Here is a 24,867-nt window from a genome sequence, read left to right as displayed (position 1 = left end):
GAAAGGAAATAACGAGGAAAAGAAAAGGAACGGTACGAAGTGGTGCGGTTAATTCGAGTCCCCGGTGAATAATTCATTCGTTTCATCGATTTGCCGTGATACTCGCGAGATAGAAGCAGTGCGCGCAATGATGAAGCAGCATCAGGCCGGAACGCCGGCACGGTGTCGGTGTTGAGGCACTCGACCCGGTTCTCCGTGACCCGGGCGTGTCTCCGGCATCGGAGCCCGCGAGTGATCGGCGCCGGCTACGATAGCCGATATGAGTTCGAAATTCATAATCGATAGTATGCTACCTAAGTACCACCAGCAGTTTCATCATCAACAGTTATTCTCGAGCGCGAATCCCGGCACGATCCAAGCGTGCACAACGAGCCCCGCGACCGCAAGCCTTGAATCGAGCCTATCCGCGGCTGCAGTCGCGGCCGCGGCCGTCAATTACGCCCAGCAACACAATTCCCCAAGCCCGACGGGCTCCAGCCCTCAGCACTCCGGAAGTTCCGCGTCGACCTCGCCGGCGGCGCGCACCACATCCAGCATGTACCCTTACGTATCCGCGGCAGCCGCCCATCATCATCACCAGCAGCAGCAAGCGGTCGCGGCGGCGGCATTCGGTGCCACGTCCAGCATGGTGCCGGGCTTCGGTTCGACCGCTGCTTCGAGCGCCGCGTTGGCCGCGGCCGCGGCCGTCGACGCCGCAACCGCCGGCGACAAATCTTGCCGATACACTGCGAGTTTGACCGGGAACGTCGCCCCGACGTCCGCCGACCCGATGGTCAACTACACCCTCGGTCATCATCACCAGAACGGGGCTACGCCCGGAAGTTTGGTCTCCTCAGCGTCCGCGTCGTCGGCCGTCTCGGCGGCGTCCGCCTCCATGGCCGCCGCCGCTCAATTCTATCATCAAGCGGCTGCAGCGTCGGCCGTCGTCGACCCTTTGACGTCCTGCCAACAAGCCACCACCGGCCAGCCCGGGATCTCGGACATACCCCGATATCCGTGGATGTCCATCACCGGTAAGTCTTTCGATTTCTCTGTCTATTTCGTTTGTCGAGCTTCTATTCTCTCCAATGATTCACAGACTCATTCTGGCTGAATTTCCAAGATGACTTGCATGCATACTGCAAGTAATAATCGTTGTCATGTTATGCGATTCCTTTTTGCTTAATATAAAACAAAATAAATTGACGAGTAAGTGATAATCGCGTGATGAATGTATCAATCATTGTTTTTAAGAAAATTCACTCTCGGCTTGCAAATTTATCTATGAACCTATTGGGATTGAAGATTGAAAACATATTCTATCGAACAGCTTTAAACGCTCCTTGTATTTATCTGCTAACTCTCCCGCGGATACATAAAAATCCGCCGTGTGGTAATTGTTTCGTCTCAGCTTCTGTTTGCTTATGTTTCATGCATAGCACGCGGTACTCCTTTGGCCTTCCGTTGGCGCCGCGTTCAATGCGTAGCCACGGTTAACGTTGAGGCGTTGTACGTAGGCGTTCCGCATTCGAGTCGGCTCGCTGAACGAGCCGAGTGAAATTCTGCTAGCGATTCCAATACTCCAGCGCGATCCAAGTAAAGCAACCGCGTGTACCGCGAGCGTTATGGTTGTTAAACGCTCGAAAAAGATGCGAGCCGGCGATAAGCGAAACTCGCAGTTAGAAACGAATTAAAATCGTCTCTCGAATCGATAATAGAAGCATTAGCGATTGGCGTAGCGCTAAAACCGCCCATGATCCATGATACAGTCATCGGTGCGTATTAATGATCGGCCGACGGATGTAATTCCCGTAATGACTCCACAAAAACGTATCCAACGTTGCGTGAAAGTACGCTCGCGATCATTGTTAAAAAATAGGTAATAACGAATGCATCGTTTTGTTCATAGCTAGCTTTTATCTACCGGTCACGGCGCGCTGAGCGAATTTTCAAGTGGAAACCCGTTTCGCGGTAATAAATTAACGACGCGATAAATTACGCTCGATCCGATCCGGAATTTATGGTCTCTTGTAAATTTGTATCAGTCGAGCTTTATCGCTGACCGACATCGGAAAAAAATTACGCGTACGATGAAGTTTAACCTCCGATTCGAGAGATACAACATGAATCGTTTCCTTGGCGAAGCCGCCGTTACATTCTTCAGTGATTTCGATATCGGAGCAGAAACGCGCGAACGATCTGGAACGGATTAGTCGCGATCAACTCGTGGATCATGGCCGGATAGGAAACTGACCTACGGTACACGGTACAGCGTTTATAGTTATTCTTTCTGCAGGGGGCACCACGGAGTGGTCGTTCGAACATTGTTATGCCTCGAATGCTCCGTAAAATCCATTGAAACCACGCCGCAGCCACCATTACTGACCCGGACTAGAATACAAATATCCCATAAAGCTAATTGCGCTGGTATATTAATAATAAGTCGGCCTTTACTCACGAGCCGAGCTTACTGTTTTACGGTAGGATCGTTTGCTTATCTGAATTATTCTCGGTCGATTAATATTATAACATACTAATTAATTATTCCATTCATCTGTCCTGGAGAAAGTTATTCTATGTTTACTATCGCCGATATTATTATAAACGTGCAGTAATCTCGCGAGATAGGAGTCACTTACTATGTCCATATAATTATCCTCGATTGAATGCCCGTTCATTCTGATCTAAACAACTCCAAAATATAGTTGCCATAACACCTGAACAAGCCTTCCTCTGACGCACGCTCGTTGATTTACATAGAATTTCATTTTACATACTTGGATTCCGTTATAATAACTCAGCAAATCGACTTGATCGTCAATTTGAAAAGAAAAAAACGAAATCTATGGCATCTAGCTGTTCCTCCCTTGTTTCTCGTGACGCATTCCAAGTACGTATACTCTGCACATACGAGGCTGCGTTCAGGAGCCGACGGCATTCTACGGCACGGTCGTGTTCGCAATGAAAAAGCTCTCTCGCGTATTTTTAAAGCATTTTTCGCATTGTTTTTCGGCGTTCATCGTTGAGAGACGCGTGTAAATTCCATCGTCCTCGAGGATTCGTAAACTTTCTCCAAGGTTCGAGCCGAGGATCAACCGAAAATAAACCAATCCGATATAATGGGCTTTCTCGGTACTGCGCGATACTCGAGGCTGACGAAGGAGTCGAACGATTTTCTTGAAAGGTCGCCCCGCGATATCGTCGCAGCCTGTTTCGACGTTATCTCAACGATTTCCACACGGACAATGGCAACGCTCCGGTTGTCACAACAACGGCAATTCGCTCGAATAACCGAAACTTCAATTTCGCTTATACGCTCCAGTACACGCAATTCGCGAATTAACTTAGACCCGTTGACAATTTTTTTGCAAATACAATCGAATTTTTCAATGATATCCAACAGAATAGGTAATGAACCATACGAAACATCATCTGAATTTGCATCACGGTCAAGTCAGGCGAATCAAACGCGTGCCCTATTTTATTCCTTTTTCAATATGAACTCTCTAATTGGCGACAAACGATGCGGAGATACATTTCGCGAAATAGAGGAGTCGGTGCGCGTTTAGATAGCTATAATTCGCTGCTCATTTGGTACCCGATGAAGCTGTAATCGTCGAATATGCAAATTATTTTCCAAAACCCGTTCCGCTATCAACGTCTCGCAATAACGTTTCTCCAACGACGTACTTAGCCACCGAACGTTTTGCCCATTGAGACCAGAAGACGACCAACGTTTGTCGTAAATCATACACCGAGCCAATGCAATTTTACAAATATTTCCTGGCTCGCGCGTTTTAGGGAGAAACTCTTTAGCTCGAGGCTAACGGTTGCTAACGCAAAAACCGTTTGCGTTTCTCTTAATGTCGTCGCGCTATGTTCGAACCGTTGATAAATCATAACGGGACGAATGGCTGCTGACTACACTCGACACGTGCTCCGTCGCAATTTACAACGCAGTCGCAAGTTGTTATTAAACTATTCTTCGAGGATGCACAGGAGTAACCAGCGGCGCGTCCTCCTTTTGCGGAGGCTTATCGGGCAACGTTCGCAAGTGTCTATTCGCGATTCAATAAAGTTCTTATCTGGTTTACGACTGCGTAAGAATAACTTTACGAGCCGAGAAACGAAGGGAATGCCGCGCACTGACGCTGAAACGGTAACAAGAGATTTATTGGGATAAATCCCAACCTAGGAATCAGTATCACTCGCGCTATTCGTTAATTAGCCTCGTTCTTGAATTACCTTTTGCGAAAACTGGACAATTCTAAATAAGATCCAAAGTGGAATGATTTATCCGTTATTCTAATTGCGGATACCGTCAAGTTTGTTAGCAGAGTATTACGAATTAGGCTGATCCAGCTATTCAGTTGAATGCCACGGTTTTAACGTTCTACTCGATCGTATACTCTAATCCACGTTTCTATAGCAGGGCAAAGTTACAGCGAGAGGGCTTCGCGTGTCGAGTTTCCTACTTTCTAATTGCGTACACGTTGGAATAAGTTTCGCTTCTCTTTACTTAGTTCCCTTACGAGCTAAGAGTTGTTATGTACGCGCCGAGAATATAGATAGAAGAACGCTTAATCTTAAATTCAACTGATTGCAGCTGTGAGTACCATAATCTATTGTAGGAAAATTTTGGGTAAGACTGTTCTTACTTACACATCGAGGGTGAATTTTCTAAACGTTAAAAATTTATCATTGGGTATATTTAGCACGGATGTGTCATGAGTTGTCCTTGCAACTATATCTTTTGTGTGACGTCTATGTTTCTTTAAGTATAACGTATAATTCTCTTAGTTAATCGATTGCTAATCGTTCTAATTACTACTGTTCTTGCTTACAGACTGGATGAGCCCCTTCGACAGAGTCGTGTGCGGTGAGTACCACGTCTTGTTTATTAACGTAGTCTTTATTCGCTGAAATACATTGGCTGCTAGTTTTTTTGGTTTCATGAGCCGATGTTGAAGACGAGATTTTTATTCGTTCACAAATTTTCGTGGAGCTGAACCGTGAGTGGAGTCGCGCAGGAACGAATCTGTTCTGAAACGCGTGCACATATGGCTGGCATATTTTTCAGAGCCGGTTTCATTCACAGAACGTAATCGTACGAGGCCCTTTGCCACTTTTTCCAACCGACAGTCACGTTTCCGGCCTCAGAACCCCGTGGTTCTTGTCCGAAACAGAGATTATTATTTTTATCAGACATTGTAAAATATTCTTGGGATATACGTAATCCAGTTCCGTCATATCCGATAAATCGATTTAATTGACCGAACATGAATTTCATTGTTGAAGTTCAAACGATAAAAAAGAAACAGGGTGGGAGAGGGGAGGCCAGGGGTTCGTCGTTAAACTTTTACTCACAGTTTCCCCGGGACAATGCACCCGTGAAATAAGTTGTTTTAAGGTTAATTCGTGCGCCTGTTTCTCTCGGTTTGATCATCCCCCGGGCGATTCCCAACGCAGCCCCGGTCGTCGTATTTTTTTTACAAGATGATGCCGTTCGCGGATTCATTGCTGCGTAAAAAAAAAAAAAGAAAAGTTGTCCTCGGAGAACTGTGTCAGGAAGAAAAGTCAAGGGCGCGCTTTAGGGGTCGTTTACTCGAATCCGCAGTAGCACGTGCTCTCTCCCTATTCATTTATGTTAGTTGCGCATGCAAGAATATGCGCACACACACAAACATACATACGCGTACTCCATTGAACGTATAGCACACCTGTCGTCACCTGTGTGATAATGTTCGCCAGCAAATTATCCCCGTGACTATCTTTTATACGACCTATTACCGGCCCACAATAACGCGGCTCGCGGCGATTAGGCAAAATTAAAACTTGACTGGACTTATCGTGCAACGGTTTGTTTACACCAGGCTGGATCATAATTTCAAATGGAAATTACCGCGCGTGATTAGGAAGTCGCGTCGTACCATGGGAACCGGCCGTGACGGCCCGTGATCGAATCGCAGCGTGAATGAAATTCGTATGAACGGAACGTGATTGCTAAAGATCAAAGGCAACTCCGCGATGAACATGTTCTTTCAATCATTCCTTACGACGAAACAACGTCATTGATAATATCTTTATCAGTTTCTCTTTGTCATTTCATTCATCCACCCGTTCATTCTGTCTGCTCAACGTTCTGTTGACTAGATTTGTTTCATAACAATCGATGTGCTGTATTCGTGTACGAAGTTGAGTTTGACGAAGTTAGATGAGAATCGGAGCAAGCTACAGAGTTACAATCAATGTCTTGTATATTTTTCTTGAAACTGATACGGGTATCGTACGTTCAGTCATCTACAAACGAATCACTTCGTTTTGCAAACACGGATCGTATTAAGCCGGTTTCCGATTGCCGCCGTGATATGTACAGCGTCAGGGAGACGCGACGTTAATGCATTTGGAGCCGAAATACCTGTGAGAATGTCGCGCGAAGACCTCCAGGATGCTTGACTAATTGTGATTGAAGTTATGCCACGCGAATCGACGTTAGCCCGGGAAACGTGCGGTGAATAATGCATCCTGGCGTCTGTGCCATAATGTATTTCTTTCTTCGCCGTCTCGGCCATCGAACAGTCGCCATTTTTGCATCTAGTCCCGTTACGAAGTTTCTATAGGAACGTTCTTAGCAACTCTTAATTGTTGTATAGAAGTCCTCAAACTAATTACCCTGATTGTTCGACGGTCGATTAATTCGAAAGAATTTTTCGACTCGATCAAATTCTTAATATTGCGAGCTGAAATAACGCGAGTCTAAGACTCGTAGGGAATGGCGATATAGGAATAGTACTTTGAATTCAACTCAAGCGGGCGTCATTCTTTTTCCTCCACCGGTTGCAATATCCGTCGCCGTGTCTATGGACATAATCTATCGCCGGTACGTGAACGTACTACTACGTATAGAATTGGGATTGGCGGCCGGCTGGCTTCGATAGAACGTCCACGAGGTTTCCGTCTTAGAATTTCTATTCGGAGCAGAAGTCTCCTCTCTTTCTCTCTCTATTTCTCTCCGTGGGTTTAAAAATATTTTACAAAAGCGAAGTTCATATATTACTGCAGCATCCTTGTAAGGAGGACGTTAGTCGGATAAATTCTACATTTTCAAGGCGTGTTTTGTCGCGCACTGTACAGAACGTCAGAGATTAATGGCCCGATGAGAGAGCTCCACCTACCGTCCATCGAAGCGCGAAGAAATTGCGCATTGCGACAAATTATATCCCGCACGCACGCGTTCGCCGTTGTAAAATTGGGAGAGGAGTCTCACGTTTAAAAATTAACGTAGAGATTTAATCGTTCACCGGTTGACGGTCGAGGTTTCTGCTCCATTCTGGACTGCTACCAAAGTTCTCGGAATTTATTTTGTCAATACGAATATTTTATGCGGCAATGATCTAGGTGCAATGTATACTGTCATATAATTGAGAAAGAGTGTCGTCTCTCAGTCGGCACCGAATGTTTGTGGCGCTTTGACGGCAGGGTTCAGTGGCCAGTAAACGTCTAGTCCCCGGGTTTTGTGTACGCTCTCGGCTATCAAGAGATAATGTATAATTTATAAACAGTTCGATCTCTGCCGGCGCAGCACCGCCCGGCAAACATTCCTTTTGGCTTGCTCAGTACGCTACCGTTCGTCCCTCCACCCTTTGATTAACTCCCTCGCTGCCGTGCTACGTTCTGGGAAACGTTTACCCCACCGTAACGGAGCGCAGCAGCAATTCTACCGCAAGCGTTATTTCCTTCTTTTTTCCACGTTGTCCCAAGACTGCTGCAAAAATATCATAGACTCATCTCGGTATCAAATTGCTGATAAATGGCTCTGCTAATTTTCTCAGTGTCCGATACGATTATCTGACTCTAAAACAAATGACGACGGGATACATGAAACACCGTGTCAATTTCGAAATCGATTACACGGCACAGCGCGTACAACAAGCGACCGTGAAACGCGATAAGGGCGAACAGGATTTTTGTTAGCCACTGCCTTCCGATAATACCTTTAATCTATCTCGGCTCTATAAACGGCGCGCATTTTGATGTTGGTAGCTTGCGGACGTCGACGCTGGATTTTCGGTGTGTACACGGGGGTGGGCTGGCACGAGATAATGTATAATTTATAATCAGACCGTTTCTCTGGCAACAGTGCGCCACTGCGCGGACTGAATCTTCCGCCCCGAAACCCGCCAACCCCTCATTAGCATTCGATGATGGCTGCCGCGTCCTGCAGAGTCCTGTATTATCCCATTTCGCCGTTCCCCCGGCCTCTTCCCTGCCTGCTCGCTCGCTTCTGCCCGACCATTTTCGTCCCTCTCTATTTTACACCTACCTCTTCCATTGGGTTGCGCCAGGTAGTGGTCTTCAAAAATTCAAACGTTTCGGAATTGTCTTAAAAATGATGCAGGGGCGGCTTTATTATCTCTGCCAATTAATATTCAAGTTCATAAAGGTTTGTTGAAATTTTGTTCGCTCGATGAAAACCATTGAGCCGTACAATCGTGAGTAAGAAACTCGGAAAGGACGTCGTTGCGGAAACGACGTCGGGGGGATGAATCTCGGAGGACTCGGAGAAGTTCCTACTTCCGGGAGAAGCCAGGTCAAAATCGGTGTTGTCACCGAGATTATTGAAACTGCAGTTTTATGGGCCTTAAAAGCAGTTTAATTGCCGTTATATAAGTGTTTCGCCGGCGTCAGCTACCGGCCGCCTGCGCCACCCCGAAACCGTTTATTTTACGATCATACGACGGCTTGTACCCCGTTTTGTCGCGTGCCGAACCCATCATACCGGTCAAAATCCTCCAGGCTCGATTCTAAATGTCACCGTAGATATTGTAGTGACAAGTCTCCTTTCCCTCCACGTTCCGCCGGATATTTTCTGCTCGCTCGAGGCAATCGCGACAGACGCCCACGCCTCCGTTTCTCCTTCGATCGCCATCGATCCGCTTCTAATTAACCTCGTTAGTCATCGGCCATTTATTTTTTCAGGCGCGTCTGTTTCTTTATCAAAACAAACTGCGTTACTCGATGATAAGCAAATTGATACCCCGCGTTGCTCGTTAGGCGATTGTTAAATGATATGAGCATCGCGCGGTTTTTTTTTTTTTTTTTATCAACTTAAAACTCGAATGATGAATTCGCTTTTATTCGCATCAGTACTTTATTTCCTTGTTCGCCGGAATCCTCGGTATCGGTCAAGGCACGTATACCCTTTATTATGCAAACGATTGTGTCGCGTGCTACGCTACACGCAGTTACGGATTTGCGAAATATCTGTAGTCGCGTTACGCGATCGAGTGGTATCGCAGCATAATTTACCTACTCCGAAACATCGCTTCCCTCCTCTTGAATTAAATAACGATCCTCGAACAGAGCGCATCGCCGTTTGTAACCAGCAACAGAATATTTCCCCTTAATGGAAATCGAGCGTTTTCACCGGCGTAGAAATTCACAAGGTCACTTCCCTCCAGCCCTTTTTACGGTTTCACCTCTATCCGAAGGATCGGTGTTTTTTTCTTCTCGTAACCCGGCGCAAACTTTCACCGCACCCTTTGTCGAGGAAGAGAGAGTCGCGCTTTTTCCCGTCCCTTGAAGAAGCAGTAAAGTTTTCACCGATCCACGTAGAGCCAAAAAGTCGATGCCTCTTGGCAACGTTCGTAAATCACGGCTGGGTGAAAGTAAAGGCTTCTCTCCCGTATCTGTCTACCAGAATCAATCACCTTCGAGGTCTTTTTTTATGTTTGTTCGTGTTCCCGAAACGGGACGACACATTTAACCCCGAATTACGACCCACGTTAGCGTATCGCTTGCGTGTCCAATAAATAATTTACAATCCGCTATTAACCTTCGTATCTCAATTGTGTTTCGATCTAACATTGTTTTCGATTTCATGCGGTAATACATCTCTACTTTTATTCTAAACATATTTCTCTTTCTACGCTAGTTTTTTTAATTTGTAACCAGCGATTTTCATTGGTATAAAAATATCGATTTATCCTTCAGAATAATTTCTTTTCCGAACATTCCTCTGCCATCTCAGCTGTAGAAAATGCGGAGGTAAATTCTGTACGGGTGAGAGGAAATAGCGGCGGAGCCTTTGCCCCATGCGGATGAATAAGAGAACACGCAAGTCGTTGCCGGGGACTAGGCAAGACGCTCGCGTAGCCGTTCTAATTTATAAACTCGTTCGACGAACAGATTAGCAAGGGAGAACACGCGGAACGTCGGCGTGTGTCGCAGTCGATCGTATATTCGCTGCTGCCATTTGCGCAAGAGAGTCTCGGGGGAAAAAAAATCGAACTCGTATAGCCGAGCAAGAAACACGGACTCGCGTACACCCATGCATACCGATAATTATCGCGGGATGAGGGGGCAGGGCAAAATTTATCGTAATTACACCGGCGCGCTCTATCTGTTTCTCGATAACTCTTCCTCTCCTTTTATTTGAGAAGAAATCCGCTGGCTCGCTTCGCTACTTCGTCTTTTGCAAAGTTTTGGTCAGTGTTTCTAACTCTAGGCTCTCTTCTTTCATTGGGGAAACACGTGAATCGTGATAACATGGTCCAGCGTGCTCGTTTCCCTTTACTCTCCCCGTTGCAGAGGTTTCGCAATTTCGAGTCGGCGAGAGCGTTACCAGGTTGAATTATTCCGTGAGATTCGGCTCGATTCTCAGCGCTTGAAGCCGTGTTTCGCGCTTCCCGCGAAATTGCAAAAGACTGAGGCATTGCGGAATGGCTTGCTAGTAGTTAGAGTAAAATAGTGCGCTCCGCGCGGCCGTTCGGCTGGGTTCTCGGCGCTGCTAACAGGATTTTGTTAAAATACGATTATGCCCCCAGGCTGTAGAGGTAGGGAGGATTGAGATAACGGGGGTACCGACCCGTTCTAATGAAAACTTAGGTTTAGAGGTTGGAAGACTCGCCTCGCATAGTAAGTTGCCCGTTGTTCGTTTCATTCAGGTTTCCTCGAATTATGTATTCGTGTCTTAAAAAGTAATCACAGAGAGATTTAGCGTCCGATTCGTCATTCGCAGTTTGCACTTCCGTTGCGTGATCGGTGATTTTTATGTATAACGGGAAATCAGACTTAATTTTGTTACACCGATGAATTTTCTCAGAAAATTAAGTTTAAGTTTAACGCGTTCTTTCGTGAAGGCTTTTCTTTTCTAAAGAGAACAATTTTCTTGCTTCGTAACGCAATTCCAGTAATTCCTCGAGATCCGGTTGCTAATGCAAAGAAAAGTTGTCGCCCTAGTCGTCGTCGTCGTCGGATAACACGTATACAAAAGGAAATTCTCGCCTCCCGGAGTGAATTCGAGTCTTATTTCCTCGACGGCGATATCCACGATTAGCTAAAAGTTTCCCACTGCAGCAAACATCTCGTTCAGAGTTTTGCGCGCCCGGATATCCTATTCTCGCGGCGCACGCCTCGCGTCGAACTTGTCTTCATCTCTACGCCCCGAAACTTTCGACTTTAGCGCGGTGTTTAAGAGAAAAATTGCCCGTACCGACCGAAAGTTGGAGCGTTTCGGGAACGCGCGCGATGTTACCGGAAGCAAAGTTCCTCGATTCAAAACGTAGTGGGAGAGAAAGAGCGAGAGCGAGACGTAGGGGCCGTTTTACATTTTATTCGAGCCCAAAAGACTCCTGTTTGTCTCTCGATTCCCCCAGAAAATGCTTTCACGTAACACCGATGGATTGATGGAAGTTTGAAAAATCGAGGGTGACAGATAGGTGCGTGACGGGTCGTTAAAACTTGGAGAATGCCGTCTAGCAGATATAACGCACGGGCAGAGTGTTATTTTCACGGTCGATAAAATTTTACGAGAAGGATGGAACGATCTGGTGAAATATGTGACGAATAAGGATGTGCGAAGATCGTTAAACACCCATATCGAATTCCACCTGTACGGCGATTTCGCATCCTTAAATTCATCCCTCATTGAAACGATCTAGACGATTTACCATGTACACGTCTTTCTGCATCACGTTCTCTTCAGAATTATAATATCGGACCGGTTGATGAACGTTATTTGTCTTTCGTCTAAAAGGACGGTCACTATATTTTCTGCATCGTTGACACACGGAACTGGGTTGTTCCAGAGAGAATGCGATTCGGACGTTGAGACTCTCGAGTTTAGATGCGTATACGTACATAGGTGGTTGTATTCAGGAGAAAACATATCCATGGATAGCTGTGTTACTCCGGTGGACGTGCGCCACGGCAGGCCACGGTGGAGAACGACCCCCCGGCGGGTACTATCGTAACAAATGTGCCCGTTTGCATAACACGACGACGAGCAATTCGGGTAGGTTTGACGGTGCGCGATATAGACCTTTAGCCGTGGAGAGAGCAGCGAAGCTGGACGAAGGGACCGCGAGAGTCTCTATGCTGCGAGAGAGGGTGGAGAAAGAAAGAGGGAGAGATCAGCCTCCTTCTATTCCCCCCGGGGGCTCTCCTGTATAATCTATGCCTCCGGATGGCCAATACCGAACGGAGGGTCTGGACGCTCCATCTTGGCTTCAGGTAGATTTACTACCGATCAGAGTTACGATGTTTACGTTCCTGTAACAATCCCACGTTGATTTACCATTTCTAATTTCCGAGGGCCGATTATATAGATAGGTTCGTCGATCATTGATAGAGTTTGATAGGAAACGAATACCAAGAAATATTGGCGATATTTATACATGGTCTTTCGATTAGGGAATGGTCGGATTATTCAGTGATCTCTTTCACTTTCAAATATAATGAAATTTACATGCCCCGTATATTCTACATAATACTAGTAGTATCAATTAATTTGTCCAACGAACATGCTAATTATCGATTCATTAAAAGTAATTATATATTTACAAGAAAAAGATTGTGATTACACATGTACAGTATGTTTACTGAACCATGAAAAAATTATAGACCGCAGGTATACCGATCGATATTCATGAAAATATAAATTACAAGGTCCGTGTAAATGTTGCAGATCTAATTACGATCGATTCAAGCTTGAACTCGGGTCGAATCGTTTCTTTTGCTCGCACGCGAGCGTCGCGACGCCTTTGGAATACATCGCGTCGTACAATAACCTCCGAAATTTCCAAGCCCGGCGTGTCTCGCGCATAGAGAGAACGGGAAACGAGTGCAGACACCGAGGCTGTACGTACCGATCCGGTCTAGATATCGCGTGAGTACGTCGCCATGCTCTTTCACGGTACACCCCTGATACAGCTTATCACGACTTTTATCCCCCGATAAAAACTAAAGGCTCCATTTCCAGCTTTTGTACCGTCCCGCGGCTCCTCTCCAGGATATTACGCCTCTTCTCTTTATACTTACGTACGTGTGCCCGACCGGTAGTCGTTGTGTACTCGTGTCCGTGCACGTACTCTATATAGACACGTATATATACGTCGATGGGGAAGTCGATGTACCCCACACGCGAGCAGACTACAGTGAGACTCAAAAGCAAGCGCAGTCGCGAGTGAGGAATAGAATTTATTATTCAGATCTTATCTATTAAGTATCAGTACGAGAGAATCAACTAGCATGAGCATTTATAAGAGAATCAATGCATTATGAGAATTATTAAACTGAAAGGCAACGGTGTTTCTCGATAAGTTTTAAGTTTCGCTGTACGCGAGGCCATCCACGTAGACATATTTGGTCCCCTAGCATCGTCCATGGAAACTGCTTTCGTGCTTGGCGTCGATAGTGATGGGCTCGAGCAAGACGAAGGTAGAGAACGGGATTCCGAGCGCTGGTTAATTGGGACATAATTAAAGAGGCTGGTATCGGTCGAGGATCGGCAAAAGTGATGACACTTCGCGAATCGTGGAATTTACGCGTAATTCCCAGTTCGCTCATTTTACAACCCGATACCCTTTCGGTGGCTCGCGCAGCTCGTTCGGTTAATTCATCGTACGTCCCTTAACGAGGAATCCGATCGGCGAAATTATAACTTTGGCACGATTCAATTATACTTGGTATCGCAGTTTACGCAGTGGTTGTGCTCGACCGAACGCGTAATCACGCTCTTTACGAACTCGCCGCTCGCCCGAACTAATTTCTTTTTCCCGTTATCTCTTGTATCGTTACTTAACCCGTTAATTTTCGAACAACGAGCCTGCCTCGTTCATCAATCGGAGATAACGGGAACAAAAAACTAAGGGAAATTAGGTTGGAACGCAGAAAAAAAGTTGACCTTTGAATAGGAACCTCGAATATCTCTGGTGCCTCTTCGGTCTGTCGCGTACATTATTTCACATCTCGTTCGTTCGAGATCGAAAATCGGATCGAACCCATCGCCCGTATCGATACCAATACGCTTCGTACGAAGCGTGTGTAAGTTTCTCTCTGTGCACGTACATGGGAATCGTTCTCGTAGCTCGTGTCAGGCCGATGGTGGTCGCTCGGGGTGGCTGGTGGGGTAGACAAGTTATAACAGGGATGGGTGGAATCGTTACTAGAGCCAGGAAGCAAGAGCGCATGTGCGGGGATTCCCCTTTGTCCGCTGCCGTGTCCGAATGGATAGAAGTGAGCAAAAAGATAGAGAGATAGAGAGAGGAAGAGAGAGAGAGAGAGAGAGAGAGTGAGGGGTAAAAAAAGTAAAGAGAGAAAGAGAGGTCGTAGGAGGGTGTGCGGGGCTCGACTACGGTTCCCGGAGGAATTCGCCTATCTTGCGACTTTTATTATACTCGCGTTTGCCCGGCGAAGTCTTCTTCGCCCTCGGTTGCAGTCAACTACTCAGACTCGTGTGGGCGCGATTCGTGAGCAGATTTCGCTACGTTGAATTTTCGTAGTATCGGAGACGATTCCGATAAGTTGTACCCCGTTTCCTCGATGCCACGCTGCCACCGTGTTCATAGGGGAAAGGACAGAGACAGAGAGAGTCCTCCGGTCTTTAGCGGATGGCCCCTTATCTAGCCGGTTTTATCAAAACTATCGAGTTTTAGCGTGGAACAGAGGAAATGGCCGAACGACTTTTCAAGCGCGAAAGAGTTTCGAAGAGTTCCTAAATTTCAACTTTGCGGAATACGCTTTCATCCAATGGACCTAGACAAGAGTTTGTCTGATGCGATTAAACGTTGATATTCAATTTCGATCATCGACCAGGCTGTACGCGTCTCGGCTACAAAAAATTCAATAGTTCAGTCATGTCCTGTCCATTGCCCATTTTTTTGGTGTTCTCCAGGATGTTGCCAAGGTACTTATACTTTGGGAGAGCACATTATCTATTTAACGCGGCGAGTTCGCCTTGAACTCAATAACACCGGTTATGAGCCACAACGAACTGGCAGGCCCTAAATTAGCTGTTAAACACATGTAGATGGGACGATGCTCAAAGTAGGCCAGTAGTCTGTTTCTCATAGGCCATCGCGGCCGAGTACGTGCACGAAATAAATTCAGAATCACGATTGCAGCTATCAATTTCTCTGACGATAATGAAATATAAATTAATGGAAACGAAAAGAAACGGACCATTGCTATCAATTTGCGATGAAGCGATGATCCTTCGACCAATATGTACTCGTCCACGACGGAAGGGCGGCAGACACTATCTCCTGTCGAAGGTTAAACACCTCCCAGCTGTAAATTTCGAGATATTCGGAAGATTCCGGAAGGAAGGTCCGAACGACAGGGCAGCAGGAAAACCCGAGGGGTGGCGAATAGGGAAAGGGGTGAAGGAGGGTGCGTAACGGGAACTAATATCGTAAAGCCGCAACGTGCTCTGATTAAACATTATGCGGATCCTAACCGTTTCTCACCGTTTCGCTTCTACCTACGTCCAAAGCCTTGGCAATTCCTTCTTCCTTAGAAAGGAATGTCCTTTTTTTAATTACTACGAATTAGTTACTGACTAGAATATTCGACAGATCACAAGCACAATTTTTATATTTCTATACGATATCAATATCGTTAGATTTAATCTGGATAACCGCTCGTATGGCCGATCCCACCGTTTAGGGATCTCCGTGGGTCTTCTCCGCCTCATTAAAACAATAAAACAATAAAACAATAAATAATCTGGATAAGCTATTCATGAGTCGTTAGAAGGGTTAAATTGAATATTTCCAGCGTGATTCATTGTTCTGATTAGGGAACGAGGTTCCATTTGTCAGGCGCGATAATTCAAACTAGATAATTAAAGGGTATCAGTGATAGGGGTCAACGATTAGTCGGACGTTACCCTTTTTTCCCAGTGCACGATAAAAAAATCGTTAAAAGATCATGTAGTAACTCTATTGTGAAACTTAACCAGAATTTTAAACAACAATTAAACGGTACCCAGCCAGCCGGGTAACGTAAAACGTAGCCGGGGCGCGCCGCTAACGAGTAATAATTTCGTGGACGTGTCGGCGGCCTCCTCGAACTTGTTCTCGTCTTTCGGAAGCTGCGAGTCCGCGTCGGATGTTCTAAATTGCTCGGGCCACGACTTTTATTAGCGGAAAGAGACAACCGTGGCATTTGCATGTAATGGCGCGCGGATGGAAGAAGGGACGAGGTCTCGCTACGGGTGGAAGAATGCCTGAAAATATGAGGGTTGGTACGAAGCCGGCGGGGGCGCGGAGGGGAATGTAAGGCCGTAATTAGAGTTTTAGGGGTTCTCCGGGGTGGCTGTTCGCGCCGGCCTGTTGCAGGGGGTAGGTGGCAGCGTCTACGAGAGCGTGTACAAGAGAGTATGCCACCCTTCGCGAGGGAGAATGTTTGCCAACAGCGTTCTGATACGTCATTCTTTATTGTAAAATTAAAATTTAATCCCGAGCCGTCGAGGTATCGAGACCCACCCTCCATCCAGCGAACGAGATTACGTGTATTTTAGGATTGGCGTGTTGCCGACTGGTTTATTTTTAAGAGGCTCGGTCGCCAACCGCTCCCCTCCATGCGATTCTCCGTTCAAACAACGAGAATTAATGCGCGTCCCGCGCCACGTAATTAGCGGATATACTCGTCGAGAAACTGTCCGGGGAATACTATTTTTGATATTGTTCCGAAGTTGAGAAACTCGGTTTCATTTTAATTATTCACTGTCCATCCGAAGTTAGTGGTTAGAATTAATTAGAAAATTGGACAGAATTCAGAGGTGTAAGATCTCCCGATTCGAGAACTCGCATAAATTGTAGAAATTCTTTCGAAAAACAATGTCGACCGGAGGAAGACCCCTTATAAATTTCACTCCCAAGCTGACTTTACAATTTCGTGGGAGATTAGAGCTCCTATTGCCTAAGGAGGAATACACGACTAGCCGCACAGTCGGCCGCCATGTAGATACGATTCCACACACCGTGAAAGGCACCGCCATGCCGCATCTGGCCGGAGAGCCGATCTCCTCTCCGGTTTCGCCGTTCTCCCATGCGTGTTCGTACGCTGCTCGCGTGTGTGCGTGAGGCAGATACACGCCAGATAATGGGAGGCACCCTTATGGATGACGTTTCGGCTCCACCGGGAACAATGGAACGAACTTCCCCCCTTTCACCATCCATCCTTGTCGGAATCCTTTATTACCACCCTGCATATATATGAACGGTATACCCTCATATATTCTCGTAGCAACGCGTGCGTGTGCGCCACACACAACGAGTCGAACCTGCCGACCAATCGGGATTTCAGCCTATTGCGACGGGACCTAACAAGAGTGTCGAACACGCACACTGACTCCTGACGAATGAACACACCTGTGCGATCATCTAGCCATTTACTGCTGACTCCATTTTATTCCCATCTTCTTTTCCTCAACGTTCATACACAGTAGGATTCGATCAAGCAATGGCAAATTGAACAGTGATAAGATTAATTAGTCTGACTGCTGCCTCGTCAGCGAGTTTAAAAATGATCGACGATATTCTTTTTCGTCTTTGGATGAACTCGAAAACAAGACCCGGCGTCAGCTTTAACTTTTAATCACGTTCCCGTCCGTCCGTCCGGCGTCTAAAAAAAGCTACCGTATGACCGCCGGTTAATGTATTCGGATACGTGACATCATATAGCAGATATGTCTGCCGTCCAGCTTGGTTCGAGGAATTCCGTAGACAATACCGTGGCGGGATGCATACCTATCGGGCTCACGAAAAAGCAGCAGCCGCCTAAATTTTGACAACGGTCGCAAATCGCTCGCGAGGCCCTCGTCTCTTTGTTCGAGCGGGCCGGGACCGAATCCATTCGTAAATATCTCAAAACGGCTTAATTTCGCGGCGCTGCGGGCGAATAAAATCTCAAGCCGGTGAAAAATGTAGACAGCGAGCGGGGGAGACCGAAGATACGGTCCAGCCACGACCCACGAATCGCTTGATCGCGGTCCCGGGTCGCCGAGCCCCCAGGCTAGAGAAAACGAGCCGCAGGGCTCCTCGTTTATTTCTCTTCTCCTAGCTGCGTCGGAGTGGGACAGGAAAAATGGTCGCGATAACTCCTCCGGTTCTCTCTCGCTTTTTGCGCGGCAATTTCAGCCTCCGCGATTTATCCGCCTAAGACCGATTTATATATTGCCCGGTCTCCGTGCCGGTGCGATTATTTCGCTGGAAGGTCTGTCAGAAAACGAGACTGATTTACGTTTATGAATTCGTGCCGAGATTTGCTCCATACGGTAGCTATTAACGTCCAGTGACTAGAGCGCACCTCACGTTGCAGTTAGATCTTCCAGTTCCTAACTGAAGTCTTTATCAAAAAAGGATAAGAATCGGTGAAATCCTTGAAAGGAATCTCAGAATTTTCTGCGAAGTTGGAAAGAATCCAGGTGCAACTGCGGGAAACACGTAAACCCTCCGTCGTGGAAAGAAAAATTCTGCAGCTGCCGTAGTGAAATAGTGAGTACGGTTAGACGGAAGAGACAACGTGCGGTGTGATTCATTTATGGTAATTTTATGCGCGCCGCTGATCGACGATTATCGTAATCGGTACACGAAACGGCGCCCCGTTTAAATCTATTTATTAAGCGTCGTGGTAGATGTTTATGCAAATTGGTATCCTCATAAATACGGGCGGAGACAGATTTGTTCCCCTACACATTCTAACTACGGTGTATTCTCATTGTTTAAAACGCGCATGTGTAATGAATGGATTGTAAGTACAACGCGGCTACGTTCATTTTTAATTATCACCTAATGAACTTATTATTAATTTCTTCGGTTCGTGGAAATTTTAGCTCGGTTTATTATGACGCATCCGCGTTTATTCCGCGAACAATCTGCTGCTTTTAACGAAAAATCGAGTACTGCGAAGCTGAATGTATGTATATGAGAACCGGCCGAGTTTTACCGAGCCGCGAACACGACCTACTCCCGCGAGTGAAATGATAACTCGGACCGGCGTAAATAATGCGGGAATAAAAGCGACAAGGTAAAGTGAAACGTACGACGAATAAAACTCGCGGTGCCGCGAATTTAGCGGGCGATCGAAGCTATTCCAGCTGTCAGTAGCCCCCTATCCCATTCCGAACTGCGCTCTGTCGCCGCCTTTCATCGTATGCGATGTTCGTCGTTTCTATTTCCGGTCAAAGTGGACGTAAACCGCGTACAATGTCCCCCCGACATTATATATTAATCGTTTTACGTTATACAAGCGCCGGTTCGCGCGTCGTTCCCGTTTTATTCCTCTCCGCCCGAGGAGCACATAAACGTGACGATAATGGGTGATAAGATACATTCGAATGCGATCGTTGCAACTGGATTGCAATATCATTTTTTATAATTGACGTTCAGTGTTTTCAAATGAAAATTCACGGTGACAGTGATTCAGCTACCGGGGAACGATACGATCTGGGAGAAAACGCGAGAGGCGGAAATTGTACATAGACGAGACAATAGCGATACTCGTGTACGGTGAAAAAGCGTTTGGCCGTCCGATAACCGTGAAACGGCGTGGCCAGATAACAGCGTGGCAGCGTCGATGGAGCGACTTAAAATGGCTGTTAAAGCCGCGCGGTTATTGTTTTCGAGCGCGCGTTTTCACGACGGAAAGAAGCGAAACCGCACGGAGAGGAGAACGGCTGACGTTTAATCACCCCTTCGACGATTTACGACGACCTGGCCCTCTATTGGTGTCGTCGCTCTTGCGGTATTCTGCCCACTCGTTTCGCTACGCAATGAAATTCCCGTATTTTTACCCCTCGTCGCGATTTTCCGACTCCGACCTTACTTTTAACCGTTTACTCGAGCCGCTATAGAATTAGCATGCGTCGAAATGCAATTCATTATTCCATTTCCAATGTGAGTCATTTTTTCCTTTCTCGACTCGAGAATGTTATCGAGTAACACAGAAGCAGCGCTATTTTTCATTATCGACGCGCACCTTTCTCTCTGTGATTGCAAATTCTCTCGTGCACAAGGCGATTTCTGTACGATGCTTGAGCAACTGCTGCGTTTGCGGCGTCGAAACACGAGCTATTCCCGCGGGTATTTAGTGGACTTTCGTAAGCTTCGTTTCCATGACTTTCACTGCGAATAAAAATATGAGGACTGACAAGTATTGCTGGTCGAGGATCGTTTTTCGTGATCTCGATATCGGAAGCTCTTGAGGGCGGTGATATCCTGTAACTGATCTTGACGTTAACTGGCGTAGAAACGATTTATAACAGCTCCGGTTATCACGAATAAGCATAAAAAGATCGAAGGCCGACGATACGTTAACATGCAGGAAATTACATAGGTGGATAAGATTAGTGCGAATTTTTCTGCATTTATCATCTTATTCCTTATGAAATTTTTTTCTCAAGCACACGAACATCGAAAAGTAATTAAAGGTTACGAATATATAAATAGGCAATAACTATTTATCTGCTAATTCTGTGTACGATTTTCTTATAAATAATCTAGCACTTTTTTATCGCGTACGCTTGCATAACTTGAATCTAAATTTTTTGTCAGAATAAATGATCAGCTGATAAAATACGTTTCAGAAATATACTAGGTACCTGCATTTCTAGAGCTGGAAATTCTTGGAGAAAACACGGAGTTTCTGGTATATAAGAGAAGAGCTTTTAAATTACCAGCTCTCCATTAGCGAATCCATCTTCCGCGTGTATAAACCCAAGTTCCGGAGAATCCGCCCCCGTTTCAGTCTCCGACCCCCTCGAGCCTCGAGTGGTCGAGAGGGCGAGCTTCTTTCAGGCGTTTGAAGTTCGATTTTGCAGATTTCGTTTAAATTCGCGAACTTGAATCGGCGGGGTTGATAGAATCTGTATAGAGAAAATATGGAGGGGCGATTCGATCGCAAGGGAGAGACGACGCAGTCGCGTCGGGGCAAAACTTCGGTAATTTCCCCCGTCTGCTCGACGAAACCGAGAGCAGGTATTAAACTTAATATATAGCCGCAATTAGGCGCAGGCCTTCACCCTCGTCTCGCCCTCCGCGTCGTGTACACTTGCCCTCTTCCAATATGAAGTCGTAACTCTAGAATCATCCGCGAGCCGATGCTGACTAGTAGAAACTCATAAAAGGTTGTTTAATCATTTTTAATTTCGAACGTTTAGAAACGTTCATGAGAAATGCGAAGTCTAAACGGAAGAACATTCCTATAACTCGTCTAAGTTTTAATATAAAATTGCGTGGTTGTTTTGAAGTTTCTGATTTATGGGTAATCAATTATCAATTATAAGTGTAAATTACGGTTATCAGGCTATTTATCAAACAGCGGTCGATCGTAAAAGTGAGGAAAATGGTCGTCCAAGAAAGGGGTTATCTGTCGAACGCGAGGGCCGATGCAGACGCATACGTATTACACGCGTCTTTCGTCACCTTATTAATCGCGCGAGGTTATCGCCGATTTTCGATTGGGAGGTTATCGTCGCTTGAAAATATCCGACAGTCTGGTAGATTTCTTTCTCGAACATGTTCTCTCTCGTTGCGATTCTACAGAAAAATTGTATCAATAATGCAGGACAATTCTTGAAGAGACCAAAACGAGACGAGGAACAATAACAAAAGTTTCGTTGCGAACTGCGAAAGTGTCGCAGTTTTTTATTGGCATCGTGGAGAGTATATGAATTAAGCGGTCCCCAGGGTAAACGAGGTTCGTGCCCAGCTGTCAACCTCGTCCGAAATTCCGGCCTGACCAGCTCCTTCGGAGGGGCGGCAAAAAACGGTTATCTATAAATTCTACAAGGTCATTAGCTTGATCCAGCAAAATTGTTGATAATGTTCGCGGCGGCGCTCGACACCGATGGTTCCCGCGAATATTTATGACGAAGGGTGCGCGACAGCAATCGAGTTCACAGGAAAAGAGGGACCGAGTCGTGGAGGGCGCCCTCCCTTCTTCCTCCGGTGGAGGAAGGGAGGATGCAACGAAGGGTTTTCTGGCTGCTTGACTCGCCCCTGGCGTGATATGCCGCCAGCAGGATGGAATGGTTTTCCCTCCGGTTGCCAAGGTAACCTATGGCCCACCCTTCCCAGCCGAGGCTCAACCACCCTGTGGCTGCACCGGCTAAACTCGCCGCGTACAATCGTGCCAAAAAACCGAATTCATTCCATATTCAGCGAATGAGAGTTGAGCCGTTTATTGAACGGATTTTATCTGTACAGATCTATTCGAAAAATTGATAGCAAAATATTATACAGAGCAAACAATGAATTTCGCACAGCTTAGAAATTGCGAGATACTTCTTTACTTTTGATTCTCACTGTACTGATTCCGACACACTGATAGGGAAAACACAGACGGGAGTTGGGGAACGTGTGCGCGCACGAACTCAGCGAATCCTGGACCCAGGTCCTGCGAACGGCCATGTTGAATTCAATATCAGCATTCCCCGCATTCCGCGTCTTTTTTTCTCTTCAGATTTGAAGGATGACGATGTCATCGTCCGCGGAAATTTCGTGGAAAGCCGTTCATCTTTATTTCCATGTAGACAAATGGATTTTCTTCTCGGAAGGATCGTTCGCTCCTTCCTCTTTTTGTGGAGTCGTTCGGCAGATCGCTGCATCGAAAATCTGGCTATCTTTTATTGGTCGGTAGCGCGTATTTGTTTCATCACGAGGCAATAATATGGCTATTCGACGTCTTCCCGAGAATGATGGTATTATGGCTGACCGCACTCATTGCGCTTTGCCCCGTTCGGAACCGGTTTCCTACCCGGCGGAACAGAGCCCACCCTTCCGTGCCGAAAGTAAAATTACGTTCGAGCCCAATTGCGAAAATTGCCGGTGAGGAGTTTATCGAGCGGCAGCCGCATTCATGGCATGGCGCAACCCGCGACCATTTCGCCTCCTCGCGCTACACGCTCCGCGGGTATATCGCTTTTGAAAATTTAAATTTCGATTAAATTCTCCATACGCCTTCGCATCCTCGGCACAACTAAATATCTTATCCGCAGAAAATTGAAAAGTCTCGATGGAGATATCTCCTTTGAAACGATCTCTTAATAATTGCTCGACCACGGGAAATGGGAAAATTAAAGCCGGGTTTTGCAATTACATCAATGCTTTGAAGATAACGTTGAAACCAGCTAGGTAGGCGAGTTTCAGGTATGTAGACGGTCGCGTGACAAGCTGACCGGTCTTTACCTGGTCAGCAACGCGGGTTCGATAGCTGCTCAAACACCATAAAAAATGCACTGCCCTGCGCGTACCCCGTTTTACGACTTCGACTCCGGGCCCTCGGAGAAAGTTGGCCAACGGAAAAAGGGTTCGGGCCTCCTTTCTTCGACCGACAATGACTTTTCCGAAACTTTCTACTATGCTTTTTTTCTACCGCGTCCCTTCTTTACCTCGTTCAACCCCTGCAATAAGAAACGTTTTTTTCTTTCCCAAAAGAGAAAGCGAGGAGAGAGTTAAAGATTTGTGGCCTGACTCGAGGAAAATTGACGTTTACGCAATCGAGAGCGTAGCCTTTTTTTGTCGGGCAGTCATTAAATTAGCGTGGAGCATGAAATAGTCGACAGTTTAATTGCGCGATGATTCCCGAGCGATAAAATTAATAAAACCGGTGCGATTTTAATTAATATTTAACGACTGGCTGTGACGATAATCGCTCGGGGATTACGCGGTCGAGAGAATAAACGAAACTCGTCTTCAAGATCGGTCTCTACCGCGAAGGAATCTTCTTTATTTTCAAACGTATGCCGCTATTTGAATATCATTTGCTCAGCCAACCCTTTGCACTTCTTAATCACTTACACGGTAAGTCAATGGTCAACTTGTTCCGTTCGTATTCGATACCAAAACATTTAATGAATTTGCTCGCGTTGGAATTAGGAGAAGCAGGTAAGCATAGAAGTTGACCGTGGCAGTGCAAAGGGTTGAAAGGCATAATTCGTGCTTCACGAAAAAACTAACCTAGGCAAATCTGCGTTTCTGACGTTTCCAGGACCGAACGGGTGCCCGAGGCGCAGGGGCAGGCAAACGTACACGCGGTTCCAAACGCTCGAACTCGAGAAGGAGTTCCACTTCAACCACTATTTGACGCGACGGCGGCGAATAGAGATCGCGCACGCTCTTTGTCTCACGGAACGGCAGATCAAGATATGGTTCCAGAACCGGCGGATGAAGCTGAAGAAGGAGCTGAGGGCGGTGAAGGAGATAAACGAGCAGGCGAGGCGGGAGCGGGAGGAGCAGGACATGATGAAGAAGCAGCAGGTGGAGAAGCAGGCGAAGATGCAGCAGGAGCAGCAGAACGCGGCGATGCAGCATCAGCAACAGCATCATGTAAGCGGACTGGACAAGACGCAGAGCGATCTTCTGAAGGCGGTCAGTAAGGTGCCCACATAGGAGCATTTCCTAAGCCGCTTGTCTTTCTTTTAAAGAAGATGCAACAAGAGACTGGACGAAGCGTACTAGACGAAGACATCGAAACGAAGTAGTTGGTAAGAAGGTCGGCCGACGCGTAACGGAGGAGACCTTGCAAGAGGATTTAAACAATACGTAACGACGAACAAACGCGATCGAGCGCGTTCTCCTTCTTCTTCGCACTCTTCCCGCG

The 24,867-nt window shown here is 46.4% G+C and overlaps 1 protein-coding gene across 1 annotated transcript; it reads left to right on the top strand.

The window, feature by feature from the left end:
- Positions 1-259: 259 nt before the first annotated feature.
- LOC108627105 (homeobox protein abdominal-A homolog) lies at positions 260-24,656 on the top strand. Its single transcript, XM_018028157.1, has 3 exons — positions 260-1,013; positions 4,826-4,858; positions 24,256-24,656. Exons 1-3 carry the CDS (start codon positions 260-262, stop codon positions 24,654-24,656), a joined length of 1,188 nt encoding a protein of 395 aa, XP_017883646.1.
- The last annotated feature ends 211 nt before the right edge of the window (positions 24,657-24,867 follow it).

The sequence above is a fragment of the Ceratina calcarata genome, unplaced genomic scaffold (genome assembly GCF_001652005.2).
Source record: "Ceratina calcarata isolate Rehan_Ccalc_2016 unplaced genomic scaffold, ASM165200v1 scaffold44, whole genome shotgun sequence".
In the NCBI taxonomy this organism is placed as follows: domain Eukaryota; kingdom Metazoa; phylum Arthropoda; class Insecta; order Hymenoptera; family Apidae; genus Ceratina; species Ceratina calcarata.
The sequence above is the reverse complement of the archived record's forward strand: the minus strand, read 5'-3'. Positions and strand labels throughout refer to the sequence as shown.